Here is a 14,138-nt window from a genome sequence, read left to right on the forward strand (position 1 = left end):
TTGTGTGGTGAGGAAGTTGCTAAAACAAGCAGAGTAATGCAAAGGGAAGTTCGACTCAAGAAAACGCACAACTTGTGTGTCCTTTCTCTTGCAACAGTTAAGTTGCCTATCAGAGATATCTTGACTTTTATTCCTGTCAGACGCAAAGGAGGAAACAACAAAATGAAAGATGCCAGTGACGTAAAGGAAACAATTATTCTTGTGGCAAAGGAAAGTCAATTTTAACCTCCTCTCGACATTACATGTTGACCACACAGCAACAACTACTGCACAGTAAACGATTTACCGAGCAATCTTACAAGCATGGAAGTAATCTTCAAAGAGGGGATGTTGTACCTGCAGGGGGTCAAGTTTGGAAAAGTAAGTTTTTATTGTCATTCAGCACTCTTGGAAAATGTTGAAGATTTGAATTAGTTACAGCAGCTCCTAGTAGATCAGAAATATACTCCTTAGCCTTCATGATTCAGTTTGAATCGAGTAGTTGAAGGCTCAGTTTATCGGCGGTTAGGAGTCTTAATATGGAGCCTATAGTAAAATTAGATTCTTCACTTGTACACCAGCATATGTTGAACAGTGCAGTGGGTCCAAGAGTGTACCACAAAGACTTTCTGAAGTAAAATCTAATGCAAATGTTTACTTTGCTATATTTTTTGATTAAGTTTGATACTTCATAAACGATATAGCGTATCTTCTCCTTTAGTTTTATTTAATCAAAATAATTATCGTATTGACTGAAAGTATAATTTTCTTACTGCTCATCTAAAACCTGTAATGGCAGACAATGAACACTTTTTGAAGAATTATTTTTGTGTCACGCAAAATGGGTTTGTGTATTGTACTTGTTTTTCCTCTGTTTTTTTTTTAATGATCGTGGAAGTTCAATGGGGTTTTGTGCTGAAGAGCAGTGTTTGGACTTCTTTGAATTTTAATTGGCCTGGCAGCGTATCAATACATCTATAAGGATACTGACCATGAAAAAGAAAAATCTTTCACACCTATTTAATTCGGGAGCAGGCGATGTGCTGATGATTCTGATTTGGCCAAATCTTGTAAAAGTCTCAATCTGTCACACATAAATACATGATTTTTACATGTAAATACCTGGCATTGGTTTTCCCATATTACAGTAAATACAAATAACTGAGGCTGATTATTATTTTATTCTTTGGTGTTACTGCAACTGAGTTGCTCATCTGTGTTTTTCATATGATGGTTTGAGGAAATCTCTTCAGTAGGGTGAATACTGCCCAATCGCAAACTTTAAAGTTAACTTCAGATTGAACCTGGCAGTATAATTTCAGCCTGAATAGTCTTATATGAACACCTTTTGCAAAAAATTATTAGTATGAAAAAGTTGCATAGAGGACCATATTTACTCAATATTTTTTGTAAAACAAAACAATAAAGCTGTAACACTTAATAATCCATTAAAAAAAAGCCTGTATAAAATATTTCAAATAAAGACATGCATAACAAAATATGTCATCAACAGGACAAGAGTAAATGCTAAAAACAACAAACACAAATCATCAGTTTGTTAACTTCCAGGTAGCCAGTTCAGAGAATTTAGCAACACTGTCTATCAATACTTCAAACGTAAAATGTGGTTTTAACAGACGTCTTGTGAGAGATATGATGTGCACTATAAATGGATATGGTGATGCTTTGAATGTGTACTTTAAAATTAAAGTCACTATTTTAAGATTACCTCAAGATTGTAGGGCCGAGTAGAGAATGGGCAGTACGATATGAGTCAAAAGTTTTCGTTTGCCCCTTTTATTTATTGTTCTTTCTGTTGACTGAAAAAAATTATGAGTTATTGTTAAATTCAGGACTGTCAAGAGGACTCGGATTATTATTTGGGTGACAACAGAAACAGCTTTCACATATCTTTCATTGTATTCCTGTAGTTGGAGAAGAATGGAACCAAGTAATGAACTTTGGGGGGTACACCATTAACTCTATAAACATAATCAAAGCAGTCTTTGTATGTTTTGTGAGAAAGAGAGAACCCACTCATGAACAGTCACTTTTTTTTCTCGGAACAGAGAACGTGGCGGAAAATATGGCTGGTGCTTTTTAAAGCCAGCTCTACGGGGGTCGGCCGGTTGGAGTTCTACACATTAGCCGACAGCACTTCTGTCACTGACCAGAGGAAGATCAGTCGGCAAAAAGCACCGGAGAGAAAAGTGGTGCGTCTGAGTGATTGCCTTAGTGTCACTCCTGCACCAAAGGGGTGTTGCCCTGCCGGGTGTACGGCCTTCTCCTTAAAAACCACACAGTGCACCTACATCTTGGCCTCCACCACAAGCCAGGACTGGCTCAGCGCCCTCAATCTTCTTGCCTTCCAGGTATAACAAACCTCTCTCCTCTTGACAAGTGCAACTTTTTCCTTTCTTCTTATCACTTTTCCCTTTCTTCTTATCAATGCTTGGGTTTTAATTTGGGAAAGGTGAGGATATGTCTTACCCACAAGCAGAGATAGATAACACAATGAGGAAGTTCATCCAGTATCTGTAACTTCTGTCCCTTCACTTCTCTAAATCTTGTGCTTGCACAAGCTATGTTCTTTCTTGCATCTTACCACTTCGAAGTCATAAAACAGTGATAAGAGGGAGGTAAACACTGTGTCATGTTTACTGCGTTTACTGTGTTTACAGAAGGATCCTGGAGAATCAGACAAAGGGGATTTTGAGGGAGGAAATGACTTGACCATGGAGGACAATGATCTTTATTCCTCTTGGAAAAGGGGTAATGCACATCAATCCACAGACGAGAAATGATCAGACAAAAGCAATCAAAATATAGGCTATAACTTTTTAAAAGATACTGGGTCTGACTTTCTAATGCTTGCCATATCTGTCTTATAAATATTTGTAACATTGCACAGACCAAGGTAGCAACTGAGATCTGGGTACATGGTAGGAACTGTATCAAAGTTAGTAGTCAGGGAGAGGGGTAAGAAATGTGTTGTTTAATTTTTGTTTTTAAAATTTCTATTTTACTTCTCTTTGTTTAGATTTTATTTCAGCCTTCCATTTCAATATACTTAATAGTTTAAAATAATTAAAACAAAAAGACAGTTCTGACTTTCCTCCGGGTCATAAATGAAGGCAAGTCAGCATTGTGGTGCACATTAGAACTTCAGTTAAGTGTTTAACATTTAAAACTGGGTACACAATTTAACAAGTTGTACTGGTTCATCTTTGATGTTGTGGGGAAGTTTTTGCAGGATCAGGATTTAAGGAAACATCTGCTTTCCCTATTATGAGACTATTAAATAGGAGATTATCATCACACATATGTCCCTAGTATACAGTTTGGGCTACAAGGGGCCCAGTACACCAACTAGTCGGTCCAGGAGGCTGTTATCTACAACGTCCCACTGCTGAAGAGTACCAGCAATGGGCAGACCACACCGTCAACATCAAACACTTGGTAAATGTTTGGTTAGGCTTACGCACCAAAACTACTTGGTTAGGTTTAGAAAAAGATCATGGTTGGTGTTAGTACATAATCTACCTTACATTATATATATTACTTTACTTAAAAACTTTACATAGGTTAAATTACTTACATAAATTAAAATAACTCTGCGCAATTTATGTAACCCCGGGCCTGCCAGTAGGTGCTATGTGCCCAGCAGGTTTAGAAGGCCCCTACTAGGCTTTATTTGGGACAGATGTGATGATAACTAATTGAACAGTCTGATACTATAGAATAAGCAATTACATAAATAACCCTGAAGAGGTCCCTTGTTATTTTAGGTATAAAATAAGGTAGGTTAACAAGTTCCTTCACCTACCCTATAATTATTGAAAAGAGGTCAGACATAGTAAGAAACACACCAGAACTAACCGTAACTAAAAATCACTGTGTACAGGTGACTCACTTCCTGTTTAAACGTTAGCCTGCAGTACTTATTGATAGTTATGTACACACAGGCTTCCTCCAGGTTCACTGGTTTTCTGTTTGACCTTCAAAACTGGTTTTTAATTTCACTCTTTGTCATATTATCTGACAAATATGTCCTGTCCAACTATCTCAGCAGTTAACATGGTTTTCACAAAATAATATCACCCATTAATATTATTAATATAGTAATTATTACTATTATAACTAATAAATTGCCCATTAATAAAAAGTAAATTGGTGACTATATTATAATGATGGGAAAATATGTCTTAGCATCATAAATTCAAGACATCAGCAGAAACTTTCAATATATGTGAGCAGTAGCTCCAGCCACTAATTTATTCAAACATGAAAGACAGAATATATTAGCGTCAGCATGCTCTGGCTTATACAAATGCATTTCTTTTTATTTGCTAATGGATTACACTTCTGAACAATCCAGGCAGCCCAGTCACATGGAGAGATTAGTCGAATGCAGGCAACTTCAAACAGCTTTCTTCAATATGAAAATGATTTGGTGTACCTTTTATTTATTTTGCTGACACATCGCTGCTCAGACCTCTTATGGAAAATCTAGGTCTTTCATGAGGTGTTTGGCTGCAGTAACCTTTGCACGCTGTGATGTTTTCTCGTGTTTAGATGTGACACTTCCTCCAAACCAGTACAAAGTGACTGTCCAGAGCACGGAAGCGTCCAAGAAGTGCAGGCTGTCTGGGGAGTACGTGGTCTCCCCAGACAGAGAGGCTGTGATACTGCTCTCCATCAGTACTGGTCAAATCATCTACCGCTGGCCATACAGCTTCTTACGCAAATTTGGACAAGTTGAGGTAAAGTATTCAATCACCTCACCATAGTCGTGATAAACCTGCTCAGATGATTAACAGTTTTAGGACTATTTTGACATTTTGGAAAATGCTCTCCCTTCCATTCCTGCCAAGAGTTATGAGAGAAAATGAATACTACTCTGATGTGTGTGCTCTACATATGAAGTGACAGCCAGCAGCTCTTCAACCTGGAAACACAGTGATACAGAAAAACTGCCTTCGTCCCTAGGCAACAAAATCTGCTTCCCAGCACTTCTAAAGCTCACTAATATGTAACTCCTTTGTTTATCCTGTACCAAAAGTGAAGTGTATTTTATAAAATGTCTTATAATGTTTTAAAGATGTGCACTTCTGGGTCTGACTGCAGGGAGGATTCAGCATTGAAGCAGGCCGTCGCTGTGAGTCAGGAGAGGGAGTGTTCACCTTCCTGACCCGCCACAGCCCCCACATCTACCAGGCTATATTCAACCAGTGTTCAGTGCAGGGGCAGAAGTGGGTCAAGCCTGTCAGCGTCCACAGAACATCCTTACCTGATGTGCCTCCCGTTCTCCTCCCAGCCACAGCCAAGCGACCTGCTGGCCCTCCTCACTACAGCCTTGCAGATGTTTCTGCTGACACGGAGGACGATTCTGACGACAACTACGCTACCATTAATCACATCTCTGTCCAAAATGTTCAGCAGCTGTCTCATTTCTCCAGCAGCAAAGAAGCTGTGGGAGATGATGTGGAGGATAATGAAGAACAGTGTTACTCCCTGGAAACTCTCAACCTGGCTGACATCATGGATGAAAACATTTATTACAACTTAAGACGAGCCACGCCTCCTTTGATAAAAAAGGATCAGCACAAAGCTGAGACATATAACCCAGAGTCCATCTATTCAGATGTAAAAAAAAAAGATTCTTCTCCAAATCTCCAGCTTCAGCCTTTATCCTCCTCCCTGATTCAGCCTGTACTCCACCCTGCGCCCTGCACCCTCATCAAATCTGTTCCCATACCCAAGCCCCGAAACCAGCATCTGCCCCCTGTGAATAACTACATCCAGACAGAGTGCAGTACACAGGCACAGGCGGGAGATGACGTGAAGGAAACAGAGGAGGCCATCAGCTCCTCTGCCCGTGCTACCCCCACAGAGGACCCTGGCAGTTTTAAATACAAACTGGCAGAAATCTTTTCTAAGGACCTAGCCAAGTTCTAGCCACCTCTTCCCTATGGAGAGGGCAGCCCCACATTTTCTCAGTAGGCTGTTAGATAACAGACAGACTCAAAACAGCAATTTAAAACATGATAAATTGTAATAAAGCATAATTAGTTTATTTACTTCTATAAAATCCCTTCCACTGGGAACATGCAGTTAGGCAATTTGGCTTGCAGATGTTTGCTTTGTTGTAGCTTGTATTATGAAAAATGCATTTGGAGGACTTTTTTTTTCAGCAATTGTTATTGCAAAAAAAAAAAAAAAAAAGATTTATTATATTTTGTTTTTCTCAACTGGAATATTAGAGAAGCTGTGTGCTGCAAGATTTTGTGTGTGCCTTTAGTTGGTAAACTGGAAGAACATGCAGCTGACTGTGCACAAGGAGATGCTCAACATCTTTGGAATTTGTTTTTTCTTTTCTCCTTATTTGAATTAAGAGAACTTTGTCACATATGAACCAACAACTCAGCAACTTATTAAGACCACAAACTCCCATTGTGTTAAGGTGTGAATACAGTATGTATTTGGTGACAATGATGTGTAGCAAAATAACTTAAAATACACAATATTGTCTTAAGTATCTTTATTGTCGCAAAACAGCCCTCATAAAAATCCCCCTTAGCTATACATAAATAGAAAAATACTTGTTTTTAATTGGACAAACATCACTACTGACACTGGAAATGTTGCCTGTAATGGTTCAGGACATATAAAGTGCATAAAACGGCCTATTGACGTTCATCATGGCCTCAGGAAGACACATTCAAGATGTCAGTCTGTGTTTTTGGAGTTTTACCTGTACTTTTGTCATCAGGTAACACAACATTAATGAAGACATTTGAGATGCAGTGGGACTGTCTCAGATGTCCGCTGTTGTCTACTGCTATAAACACCTGGAGTTACAGGTGAATGGTAGTTCTCTGTTACTGTCTCCCACTCTGAGCTTCCTCCATGTCGCTGAGATGCGAAGACTCTCCATCGCTGCTGTTGTAGGATTTATTTGACTCCAAGTCAGATGTGGGACCAAATATAATCAGGTGGCCAATAGAGGCGGATGGGTCTCGCTGGTCCCCGGTCAGCGGGTTCGGGGGCTGCGCGGTGTCTCCCGGCCGGATGGAGTGAATCAGGTTCCTCCTGGAGGTCTTGTCCGCGGAGCCCGGACGAGGACTCCTGCACTCCGGATGAACCACGTCGTCCAGGAGCTCGGACAGCTCGGTGATGTAAATCTGCGCCATTTGAAGAGTGTCATATTTGGATAGCTTTTTCTCGTTTTCCAGGGAGGGGATGACGCTCCTCAGCTCGTCAAAGGCTTTGTTTAGACCGTGCATCCTTCTCCTCTCCCTGGCGTTGGCTGCGACGCGCCTGTGTCTCTGAGGGCCGAAGTGGCCCGTGTTCTCTCCATCTGCTGCCTTACCAGGGTCTTCCTCTGTGATGCCTGAAGCAGCCACACAGTCAGAGAGTTCACTCATTGGCACAAGTTTGTCCAGTGAGAGGTCTGCGGCTTCGTGCGCGTCTCTCCGTGAGAACGCGCGAATTGAATTCGAAGAAATCCAAGTTTTGGAGTTGATGTGGGCCAGGTTGCGCTGCTGCAGCAAGTTGAAATCCTCGGGGTACTCTGGCCAGCTTGAAAGCTCTGCTATTGCGGCCATCACTGTAATGGCCTGCGGTTGTGCACGGCGGGGAAAGTTCGCTCAAAGGACTTTCGGCCGATGCCCCTCGTCTCTGGGGTGGTTTACGCTGAGCCAACAATTTATACAACCTCCCCTCAGTCACCTTGGTGTCACTCCCAGCCCTGACAGCCCTGCAGCCTCAGGAGGCAGCAGCCAATCGCACAGTCCCCTCTGACCCTGTCAAAGAACAACCACACAAAGCTCGACTTTTTTTCTGCTATTGTGCATTGTAACTCAATCACGACCTTGTTGTTATCCTCACACAGAGGGGAGCCGAAAGTATTAATCATTTAGAAGCGTGGCGTATACTGTATGTTGAAAAGCTTCGGAGAAGAGGGGAGAGGAGGAGGAGGTGTGAATGATCTTATGATCTTGTTTGGGGTCTAATTCTTATTGATTACAATTTTCTATAAATGAATTTTGAAAAGTAACAAGTGCGTGTGTCAAAACAGTTTTCAAAAAAGTTTTCTGATATTTTTTTTTTCCTTCAATTGCTTTATTTATTTACTTTATTTAATTGCTCATAGCCTATTTCTATAAGTAGCCTAAATAATTCAGGGGAAACATAAAAAAACAAAAAAACATAAAAGCTTGTATTGCCACCATCATCATCATCATCATCATCGTGGACCGCCACTGCTTCCACTCCATGGAAAATGAACTGAGACCTCGTTCTCATGAGCAAAGTATAACTGACTCCTTAATTAGGCCTAACCCTAAAGAGATCTGGAAGCAAAATGCACTGCAAGTTTGTCCTCAAACAAACAGTAAACGATGTACAATCTTTCACGGATTATTTGCAGAGGAATAATAAAACGAACAGGTGGGAGATAGGACTTGAGGCACACCTGTCTGTAGCAGAGCCATCACGATAACTGATAAGTTGCCTGAAGGCAATTTATGAATCATTTAGCAATAAACAAGGATGAAAACATAGGCCATAATTCAGAAGTTACTGCATTAGGCGTCTTTATTAATATCGTTTACATTGTTGTCTTCACAGGATTTAGGATTTGGTTTTCTAATGAAGGAAGACAAATGCTACAAATTTTGCTTGTGGTCTCGTGGCCCCTGCCCTGTGCCTATCAGCTGGTGTCCCCTGGCACCCCGCAACAGCTCCACACCTCTGTTTCAGACGGTGTCACCCACGTCTCCCATATGCTGCCCACAGCGTCAGCCGAGCCTCCGCGGTGACACTCACAGCTCTGACACCGGAGCTAATCACTCATTAGGCCATCAATTATACCGGAGAGGAGCGCGGACCTGTCCGGTGGGAGATCTGAGATGTTGTAGTGATGGCGACATGGACAAATTTTGCATTCAGTTAGCCCCCCACCACCCCACCCCCTCCTTTCTCTCCCTCTTTTTCTGTCTCTGTGTGCGTGACAGTCGGGGTCGAGCACTGGTAAAGAAAATCACCGTGACCTGCCTCGCCGCCAGCAGTTTAATGAGCCCTGGTCTTAGTTGAATAAATCGGCACGTTCTTCGTCCCGGGGTGTCCATTCATTTTTTGGGCTGCATGAATATTTCATTCCTTCAGCCCCACTGCCAGCGCAACAGCCTGTAACCCTGCGTGCTGGCTTTAAAAAATGCGGCTACACTTCCCATCTGGTGCGGGCGGGAGCGGGGGAGTGGCAGCCCGGGCCGAGGAGGTGCGAGGAACATTTCTAAGGTCAACTTCCAGTGACCTTCTGGAGGAGACGGAGAGGAGGGGGCACTTTATAATTTATAGTGCCATACTACTGTCCATCACTATGGAGATAGCTACTAAAAACGTGGCTAGAAAGTGGCAAAAAAACCCAAAAAAAACAAATCGTGGACCCAGAATCCCAGGAACGGATGCTGGTATTTGTTGACTCTGCACTGGGAACATTTTCAAAATAAAATGAAAACGTATAATCAAATGAAATAAAACTACCGTTAATTCACTGAAGATAATAAATGAATTTGCTTACTTGCACAGTTGGCTTTCTTCTAGAAACTGCAAATAGCCAATAGAAAATAATAACTTAAAATATGTCACTTTAACAATCTATATGGGCTTCACACACTACACCATGAAAATGTTCCAAAACCAAGTTTCCAGTTGGTCAAAATGCATAATAGCCTACAGTTACATGGGATCACGTGAGTTTTTGCACGTGAAATTGGTGTGTTTTTACTGTAAGGGGTTGTTTCTAAAATTAAGCTCCATTATTTCCCCCAAAACTTTAAGCAATGACATCATCATCATTCTATAAAATGATAAATAACTCTACAAATAACAACAAATTTGCTCCAACCTGGTAGGCCATGTACCTTAACACTTTTGCAACACTTTAAGCGATCTTGATGGAAGTTTGCACATATTGCTTCAACAATTTCACAATGTTTCACAAAATTTCAATAGTTTCACAATGTGTCATTTTAACTTTAAGAAGCACAGACAACTGCAACAACGCTGGTGATGGGACCTGGCATTAGTCCCAGCAACTCCCCCCTCCCCCCTACACACACACACACACACACACACACACACACACACACACACACACACACACTCTTAACTACTCAAACCCTAAACCCAGGCAGCCAACCACAGCAACCCACTCGTGTCAACGCATCTTCCTATGGCTGCTGTTTAACTGTCACCAACCACCTAAGTGGAAACACTGCACACCGTTTTATTAACATTGTAAATATTGTGTGTGTATTTTGTGGGACGATTATTGAGATATCAAGAGTAATTCCAATATTCCCTGTCTGTTTAAATTTTGAATAAATTGAGCAGTGCTAAAAATGAAATCGTCTCATAGGGGACACCTTCAAACCTCCAGTTATCCCGGGGGTACAGTTGGGGAACTGTGGCCTCACGCAATCTATAATTAATCCAGGACCATTTTTGAGGCTTGAATTTGAAATGTTGTGTTTTGTTAATACCATATGATTCATCCAAACCACTGTGGATTAAGCTATTGATGTAACACTCTATTTTACAGTTGACTAATTTTGTAACGATTTTTCTCCCTGGAAAGAACTTGGTAATTTGGTAGGCGTCTAATTGAGGATTTTTTTTTTTTTTTTTAATTTTTTTTTTAAACTATAATATATAATAGCCTAATCAGTGGGCTATTGCATTTTATCTCCTGGAATTATTCAGAAATTAACACAGAATGACCAGAGGTACATCACAGGTACACTCTACATATACATACTGAGTAGATACATTAACAAAAAATAATTAGATATATAGACAGTTGAATGATGGTGAATCATTTGATTTAAATTATATGTTTCAGGTGTTCTATTTATTATGTCTACCTACTGCAACACATCCACCCCACCCTGAATATACTTTCAGACAGCTTACATAAAGTATTACTAACAACATACAGCAGGATCATGAATAAGCTCTACTTTGACACATTTCCTTCCTCTCTGCCTCACTGGGGCTGATCGGTCCAACACTAAGCTACCGTTTTGCCATGATACTTTAATTAAAGACTCTTTAATTTAGTAACAATAGAGGGGCTTCCATTTTTCACACAATCGTGCACCAAGAACAGTGAACCGCTTGATGTTGAGAGCAATCTACTCTGTAATTATCCTCTTACACCCGAAGCTACGGAGGTGGTTCTAGTGAGCAGAGAGAAATCTTAATGCCCGGGTTTCAGACGCAAATTAGGACAATTAGCGGCCTCATTAATTTGGGAAAAGGGAAGTAATATTCTAGTTAAAGTAATGGTTCATTATGTCAGTGTTATCTATGGCAAAAAAGGCTAATTGATGAACTCTGAGAAGAACAATAAAACAGTGAAGAGGTCTTTTTCCGTACAGTGGCACTGTGTGGACATTTTTTTTTGCTAAATGTGCAGACAAAAATAAGAAAGCTAACTTAACTTTAGGACCTATTTACAATATCAACCGCCCAATAGCCGCACTGTTCTTCACTTAAGTGGAAGGAAATGTTGCGATGCATGAAGCTCTGCTGGGGTCTGTGATGCGGGAGACAGACGGGCCCGCAGGGGCTGCAGTTTACTCCGCACCAAGGGGACAACAAAGCTGGTCAAATACCGTCAGACCTGCACCAGTGATCACAGGTGTTACCACATAGCCTGCCTTTTGTAAGACACAGTTTAAATTATGTTTAGTAAAACGATGCTGAGCAAAAATATAGGCTGATTAATAACTTAAGTCTCAGTCTTCTACCGTTTTTGCTACCAAATCTTGTTGTATTGATTTTTTTGTAAACATGTTTTTTAAAGCCCATGTTATAGGTATCGCTACACATTGTTTAGCCTATGAGCGAAAACTATTGGCTACAATAGGCCATGAAAAAAAACACTAGTCGACGTAATGTCTTATTTGTTGATTTGTGCAATTGCGCGAATGTTGCTCAAAACCTTGCCGATTTCCAAAGTTTGACACAAAATCTGATGTGCGCTCTCCGGTCATGTCCACGGACAAGTCGCAGAGGTACGGTGGAGTTGATTGATCTCAGTTTGAAATAGCGTGTTCATGTATTAGATCTTTGGCAATGGAGAAACCTTAAAATGCTACAGGAAAGGCTCAGCAATGAAGCAATGAGCCCGGGAGGTGTTTTGAGTAACATTCGCGCTTCAGGGGGTCGGAACGTCACTGCCCAAGACCCTAAAAAAAAGGCGCACCAGGTCAGGCGACACAACCAGGTGGGTTTTCTATGACACTCTGTGCGGCGTGAATTCATATCTTGCGGTCAGGCTGTCACCCCCTGCGGCGTCTGGGGAAGTTGTGAGCGCGATGGCACTTGGGTTCTCCAATGCGCCCGCTCACAGCGCAACGATAACGCACACGTTTCTCGCCCACAGCAACACAATCTGAGCTCCCCACCACCCCTGCTCACTGGATATGACTCCACTGCTGCTTTTCTCTGTTCCCCAATCATTTGTCACAAACTTTGACGCGTGCTGGCTGCTTAAGTTTCAGGTGCGTAAAACGTCACCAACGCATTTGGATTACTTGCTCACAAAAAGTGTGGAACTCAAAAACTGATGACGATCAAGCGACGAAATCTGAACCAGTTTACTCATTAGGGTTATGCCATTCTCCTGCTCCGTGCACGTCACGATGCTGTGCGTCGTGCGCGCGCACGAGCAGCAGTCGACTGTTATCCATCCATCCTCGTAGCGATGGTTAATAATGAATATGATGCCATGCGTATGACAGGTTAGTGTTCTGGAACATTGAGTTTTATCTGATGTGATGTGTGATCATGTTCACTAATAAAGCCGACGTGTACAAATCAATACAAGTTTTAGCCTTTTTGGTGACGGAATTTCTGTTATAACATTATCTCAGTTAACTACGGCCAGTTTTTGCTTTCGGCGCATCTATCGGTGGTAAAGGAGTGGCCGGTACATGGCAGTGATATACCGCTGAAGCGACTGTTGTACTGATGCAACAGCCGCTTTCCCATCTCGGTGCTGCTGCCTGAAATCCTCCGGAAACGGAGCTAAAGTTGACGGACCGGCCGATGACGCTATTTCCGTAATTTTTGGGCCGCAAGTCGCACTTCAGGATTGCTCCTTAATGTGGTTGTGTGTTTTTTTTCTTTTTGTATTAGTGATTTGCACTTCAGGACTGTACATTTTTGTCGTTGTGTTTTTTTCTTTTTTATATTTGTGATTTGCACTTCAGGGCTGCTCATTTTTTAAGTTGTGTTTTCTTTTTGTTTTTGTGTTTTGCACCTCAGGACCGCAGGTTTTTGGTGAGTTTTTTTTTCATTTTCTTTTTGTATGTATGTGTTTTGCACCTCAGTGCCACCGTACTATTCTTGTTCAAATATAATACAATATAATCATACAAAATATATATATATATTTTTTTATAAATCCTGAGGCTTCTTCACTCCATTTGTAATGCACATATTGTTGCTACCACATTTACTGACGAAAAAAAAGAGTAGCCCCAAAGTATATAATTAGTTGTGTAATACCCATAAATTAAACAGAAAACAATTGTAGGGTTAATATATATGCAGTTTTCAAGATATCCGGTAGGGGGCAGTAAGCGTATGCACAAAAACTCTTCAGCCGAAGTCAAAAGACAAAAATAGGGGGAGACAGAAACGCGGAAGAAAGACAAGCAGAGTAGTCAAGCTGGCTATAGTGAAAGATAAAGTTGCGTGCTGATTAAAAGTAGAGGTGCCGTGTGTCGGCAGGCTACTTCATTGTTCACATGAAGGTTACGGACGACCAGAATTTGATGTGTTCAGATCGTTATTCTCTGGGGAATGTTTTTATTTTTTATTTTTCTGTGATAACTTAAAGTGAACTCAAACCATGACCATGGACAGAAACAAACAATTAGACACACAGCTTGATATACACCAGCACTGTTACAATTACTGTGTGAAAGATATTTAAATGTAAACTTGTATTTCTTCAGAAACTTTTGTCAACTAAGCTAAAATAGTTAGAGATAAAAAAACAATAACAAAAAAACTTGCACCCGAAGAGGATTACAGAACCGAAAATGATCACGTATTAAACTCTAATACCACCCAGATATTTA

General features: G+C 41.0%; 2 protein-coding genes across 2 annotated transcripts; one reads left to right on the forward strand and one right to left on the reverse strand.

The window, feature by feature from the left end:
* Window positions 1-48: 48 nt before the first annotated feature.
* Window positions 49-6,697, forward strand: dok3 (docking protein 3). Its single transcript, XM_069171282.1, has 5 exons — window positions 49-360; window positions 2,049-2,351; window positions 2,661-2,751; window positions 4,555-4,742; window positions 5,107-6,697. Exons 1-5 carry the CDS (start codon window positions 304-306, stop codon window positions 5,935-5,937), a joined length of 1,470 nt encoding a protein of 489 aa, XP_069027383.1. The 5' UTR covers window positions 49-303; the 3' UTR covers window positions 5,938-6,697.
* Window positions 6,698-6,791: 94 nt separating this feature from the next.
* Window positions 6,792-7,586, reverse strand: atoh1b (atonal bHLH transcription factor 1b). Its single transcript, XM_069171593.1, has one exon. It carries the CDS (start codon window positions 7,584-7,586, stop codon window positions 6,861-6,863), a length of 726 nt encoding a protein of 241 aa, XP_069027694.1. The 3' UTR covers window positions 6,792-6,860.
* Between the last annotated feature and the right edge of the window lie 6,552 nt (window positions 7,587-14,138).

The sequence above is a fragment of the Embiotoca jacksoni genome, unplaced genomic scaffold, assembly GCF_022577435.1.
Source record: "Embiotoca jacksoni isolate LCO1_2020_lvr unplaced genomic scaffold, fEmbJac1.0.p SCAF_5, whole genome shotgun sequence".
NCBI classification, from domain to species: Eukaryota; Metazoa; Chordata; class Actinopteri; family Embiotocidae; genus Embiotoca; species Embiotoca jacksoni.